The 5919-nt window shown below is 37.2% G+C and overlaps 1 protein-coding gene across 1 annotated transcript; it reads right to left on the bottom strand.

Annotated features, from left to right (window-relative positions):
- Window positions 1-2254: 2254 nt before the first annotated feature.
- LOC124078533 (U6 snRNA-associated Sm-like protein LSm5) lies at window positions 2255-5616 on the bottom strand. The gene is given in 2 exon segments (XM_046423355.2): window positions 2255-4362; window positions 4364-5616. Coding segments are annotated over 2 exon segments (234 nt in total). The 5' UTR covers window positions 4504-5616; the 3' UTR covers window positions 2255-4268.
- Between the last annotated feature and the right edge of the window lie 303 nt (window positions 5617-5919).

Genomic DNA, 5919 nt, shown 5'->3' with positions numbered 1-5919 from the left:
TTTTTTTTTGGACACAAACCTGAATAACAGTCAGTCAGTCCTGTAAAATCAACCATCTAACCAGAAATCTGAGATCAGCAAATATTGATTGATGTGAGCATTTTGGGCTCTCTAACTGAAAAGAGGCCAATTGTTTCAGATAGAGGCAGAAGAAAGTGCTTAAAATCCCTTATTTTATGTTCCCTTTTCAAGTATTTTAATGGAGACCACATAGTAAGGGTATTTTAATAATTCTGATAAGGGACTACATTCAAATACCTTTCCTTGAATAATATACCAAGGACCCTAGGCAGAAATGTTAAAACATCACATAGAATCTCTTAAGCTCATTTCGTTTTTTTTCTTTTTTTGAGGCAACTCCTAGTTGACCTTAAATTAGCAGAACCTTAAAGAATTATTTTAAAATAATTATAGATTCATAGGAAGTTGTAAAAATAATTACAAGAAAATCGCATGTACCATTACCCAGTTTTCCTCAATAGTAGTATCTTAAATAACTATAATACAACATCAAAACCTGGAAATAGAGACATCAGTACCATCTGTAGTGCTTATTCAGATTTCATGAGTCTTAAGCACTTCTCTGTGTGTGTAGTTTAATGTAACCACCATTGCAATCAAGATTCAGAAATGTACCATAAACACAAGATACTTTCCTACTACTTAATTATAGCCACACCTACCATTTCTGCTCATACCTAACCTTCTATCCATTTGTAGCTACACGTACCCCCTACTCATACCTAACCTTTGGCAAACAGTCATCTGTTATCCATTTCAAGATTTTTTTTCAGTGTTGGGGTTTGAAACCTGGGCTTTATGCATGCTAAACAAGCAGTCTTCCACTTAGCTATATCCCAATCCCATTTTAAGAATGTTTTATAAATGGGATAATACAGCTTCATGCAACACAATTCCCCTGAGATCATGCAATTTGTTGCATGTATTGGTAGTTTATTTCTTTCTATTACTATTACTTCATATTATGGAGGAACCACAATATAACCATTTAGCCATTGAAAAAAATTGGGCTGTTTCCAGCTTTGGCTATTTATGAACAAAGTGGCTATATACTTTCATGTATAGGTTTTTGTGTGAACATATATTTTCATTTATTTAGGGTAAATGTCTAGGAGTACAACTGCTGGTTTACATGGTAGGCACATGTTTAGTTTTTGTATAAACTGCCTTTTTTCCAGAGTGGGTGTATCATTTCACATTTCTAATATATGATTAATCCAAATTTTCCTTATCCTCACCAGCATTTGTTGTTAAACTATTCTGACAGGTTAAATAGAATAAGATATTCTGATATCTCACTGTGGTTTTAATTTTTGTTTCCCCAATGGCTAATAACATTGAACATATTTTCATGTACTTATTTGCCATCTGTACACTCTCTTTGGGAAATGTCTGCTTGTGTCTTTTGGCAGACTTTTAAAGGTTCATATCCCTCTTCATATCTTGGCTATAAATCTAGGGAGAACAATTTGTCCTTGTGCATTTATACTTTTCCCAGTTATAAAATAACATACAATATAATAAAATTTCAAACACATTCCTCTTCACAGGTTAGAACAAATTAATACATGCTTCCACCAGGCGGCCTGCGCAATGGTTTCATTAATGAGGTTCTTGGCATAAAAGTTAGCTAGAAGAGATAAAACACACAGACTCAGTTACCTTATTTCTATTGCCAGGTCCCAGACGGCTCCCCTCTCTGGCTCCAACCTCTAACCGCCCAGCAGGGCAGCAAGGATTACTCAGGGCTAGCAGGAGAGAGAGAGAGTGAACACGCCAGGGAGTAGCCTTTTATTGGGGAACAAGAAATTCAGGGGATAATTCCATCCAATGAAGGTCAGGGTCAGTGATTGGGCCCCCGGGGTCAGTGGTCAGTCACACCCCCACACGGACGGGTTCTCTCATCAGGAAAGGGCGGGAAAGTTCTGACACAGCCAGAACACCTCAGACCCTTAACGGGAGCCACCCAGTCACGTGTCAGGATGGCTTCCCACACATGCTCACTGTTAAAAAAAAAAAAAGAACTTCAAGAATAGAGAAAAATGTTCATTCACAAAAAACTTGTCATCTGGAAATAACTACTGTTAATATTTGGTGAGTGTACTTCTAGATTTCTGTATTTTATGTATATATGTGTGTGTGTGTGTATATATATATATATATATATATATATATTTATATATATACTTTGCATGCTTAAAAACACATCCACAATTTATACAGTTGGTGTGATACTATTCTGCATCTTGTTTCTTATAATATTGGCATCCTTCCATATTAGTTTACATCTTCCCTATCATCTTAATGCCTGCATAGTAACACAATGTGTTTACTTATGTTTGCTTATTAATGGATATTTAAATTGTTTATGGGTTTTTTGTTATAAGTAAAGCGTTAGTGAATATTTCTAGAGGGATAGTTTTTGGGATTTTTACAATTTTTTAGATCAAATCTCTAGAAGTGGGATTGCTGAGTCAAAAGTCATCTCTGTGTGTGCTTGTAAATGTTTAAAAATTGCCTTTTAGATTGTGTCAACTTACATTTCCACCTATACTACTTGAGTACGTTTCTTGTCTCTCATGTATGCTTCTGATACATTTCTCCATTTAAAGACTGAAGCACATATATCCAAGTAGCTTTTATTTATTTATTTATTTATTTTAAAATTTTTTTCTTAGTCATAGATGGATGCAATATCTTTATTTTTATGTGGTGCTGAGATTCAAACCCAGTGCCTCACACATGCAAGGTAAGTGATCTACCACTGAGCTACAACCCCAGTCCAACTTTTATTATTTATAATTTTTAAGCCATTAACTGAGACAGAGTCCAAGGCTCTGTATGGCTAAGTCAGTTAATGGTCATCTTTCTCCAGCATACTTTTTAGGATCATGGTCTTCTTCAATGGCTTTGTAATCCATCTAGCCTGCTACTATAAAACTAATGATAAAGACAAGCAGAACCCCAAAGATGTTTATTAGTGGATAGAAGAATTAAGAGTTGCAGAAAAAAGGTTCAAGATCACTACCAGCATGCAATTTCATAGACAGAAACTAAACATAAAACAGCAAGTCCTACCTACAAAAGTTAGAAATTTATTGAAGTTAGATGATATTGTAGTTTGGGGTCCTTTGAGTGCTCCCCCAGGCTTTTCCCATCTGATCATACAATTTGGTGATACAACGAAATATAACGTTTTAATTATGTTTATGGAAGAAGAACAATTTACATAGACATATTCCCAAGTTTAAAACTTGAACTTTTTTCTTAGTAGTTCTTAGGCTTATTTTTCAAGGTCCAATAGAAATTTGGTTTAATTATCGTACCTGTGTTTTTCATTATAGCATAAACGTAGTTTTACCTGCAAACTTCCTTGGATGGATTAGGCAACACCATGACTGAATGTAAATAATATGTTTGAGTAACAGGGAAATGTGTTGTTCATGATTTACTACCTAATATTAGAATAGGATTCAGTTACAATATGAATTTTATTTCTAAACTTTCTTCAGTAGATTTTTTTTTCATTGCCATTCAGCAATTAAATTCTCATACTTCTAATTTTTCAGCAGCACCCTTTCCCGTTTCTTGGATTGTAGAAAACCAATATTAAGTTGTCGAGATACTTAAACATGCATTTTTGGAGTAAATTCTGGAAGTTCTTGCAACTTTAAATTTATGATGGTTGATATAACAATGGAATTTTGTGGCTACTGTACATCTGGCTTCTTACTAATAGTAAAGTAGCAAAATACCTCATTAGGGCTTTATCCTTTGCTAAGTATCTTCGCCTCTATTAGTTTCTCCATACAGATATTCTGAAGAAGGTTTCTTTTTTCTTTTTTTTTCCAACCAAAAAGGCTTTACCTTTTAGTCTTCAAAAAACCAAACTCACAGGGCTGGGGCTATAGCTCAGTGGCAGAGCACTTGCCTTGCACGTGTGAGGCACTGGGTTCTATCCTCAGCACTACATAAAAATAAACAAATAAAATAAAGGCATTCTGTCCATCTACAACTACAAAAAAAAGGAACTGAATTAATTTCTTCTTTTTCCAAGATAATTATGATTAATTTAGAAATTTGGTCATACAATATATCTTGAAAGTATTTCCCTTTAATGGGAAAAATTATCCTTAGAGAACCTAAACATTAAAAGATTTAAAAAATATATATTTTTAAAATACTCAAGATTTTAAAAAATCTATTATAAAACAAAATGGAATCTAGTATAAGTCAAGGAAAATCATTCATCCTTCAGGTCCCTCTCCTTCAGGAACCAACATTGTTATATTCTTTCCATTAAGCAAAATCTTATCAGATTTAGTAATCCTTTTTCCTTCTGATGTCAAACTCAGTGACATCTTACAGCACCATATTGACAGTTAATCCTAGAAGAGTTCCATCAATTTCCTTATCATTCATCACAATATGAATTCTTGATCCTATACACTTGTCCACAAACTCTAGTGGCAGCAGGTGCATTATACTTGTGCTATACACTTGCTTTGTATACTTGTCTGTAAGCTCTAGTGGCAGTAGGCAGTGTTAGCCAGAAGTGGCCAGCATCCTGTAGTGGCTAAGCCAGAAGTGGCCAGCATCCTGTAGTAGATTTCTAATGTAAGCCAAATGCAAGAGAAGCAATGCAGTGCTTCTGACCTCCACCACTGAGTGAGGTCAGTTAGAAAGGCCAGGTTCCAGTTCTGTGTGACTTTGGAGAAATCCTTAACATCTCCACTTCATTATCTTTAAGACCTTTAAAAAGACCTTATAAAGGCCCTTCAAATATAAGATTGTATAAAAATAATTAATCAATTCATGTAAAATAAAATTTTACACCTTTTTTTTTTTTTTGCCAGTCATTCTACTTGCAAAGATAAAACTTGAACTTTTAGTTTTGAAACCCTGGTGACTATGCTCAAAATTTAGTAATATGGGGCTGGGATATAGCTTAGTTGATAGGGTGCTTGTCTCACATGCACACAGCCCTGGGTTCAATGCTCAGCACTATAAAAAAAATAATAATATGATACAGAAAGTAACAGAAGTCATTGTTATTTGACACGCAGAGAAGTTCAAGGTACACTCATATCTGAAATAGGTAAGAAGGTGATCACTCATCTCCAAATCTCACATCTAGTGCTCCTGTGGTCTCAGGCCTTTAGGGCTATTATAAACCTCAGAAATGGGGTTGAAAGAGCTCTAATTTTTACTTAATTTAGGTCAGTGTTGGGCTAGGCCCCAAAATGGCTGTAGTTAGGTTACCTAGCTGAGACTTCCGGCAAGCTGTTATGTTTCTAATGTGCAGCTAGGGCTAGAAACCAATTATGTTATGTTAAGTCAAGGCCAGAAACACTCTGATTCAGCTTTTATACTCAAGGTCATAAACATTAACTTATGAGCATGAGTCCTGCTCCCCTCCATCCCCATGTAACCTGTTGGCAGTGTGCCTTCTTTGATTTGCATATATAAAAAGGGCCTATGGGAAAGACTCAGGGTGAACTGGGCTAATGGGGGTAAAAATGGGGGCTGAAGCTGAAGCTGCAGACTGTGGCCATCGCTAAATAAAACCAAGCATTTGTTCTGTTGCTAGGCAATGCGGAGGAGGCGGGGCCCACGGAAGACCAGCGGGGTTTGGCCCCAAAGGGGCACGGGCCGCCGGACTGGCGGCCGCGCAGCCGCCCTTCCGCTTGGAGAGGCGCGCTCAGATCTACACCACGCCCCGCCCCCACCCACAAGCCGGAGCTGCGCAAGCCAGGTGAGAGCGGCCGCTTTCGCCCTTGCCGGGCTCACGCTGGGGCTGAGCATCAGGCTGGCGGCAGAGGCGCTGCATTCGGAGCCCTCCGGGAGCTGTTAAACTGGGCGGTCTCGAGGGCGGGGCACTGGGAGAAGAGGGCGGCC

This window comes from Marmota monax, unplaced genomic scaffold (assembly GCF_021218885.2).
Source record: "Marmota monax isolate L192 unplaced genomic scaffold, Marmota_monax_Labrador192_F-V1.1 WCK01_AAM20220418_F8-fsc02352, whole genome shotgun sequence".
In the NCBI taxonomy this organism is placed as follows: domain Eukaryota; kingdom Metazoa; phylum Chordata; class Mammalia; order Rodentia; family Sciuridae; genus Marmota; species Marmota monax.
Note: the sequence above shows the minus strand (reverse complement) of the source record. Positions and strands in the feature narration are given on the sequence as shown.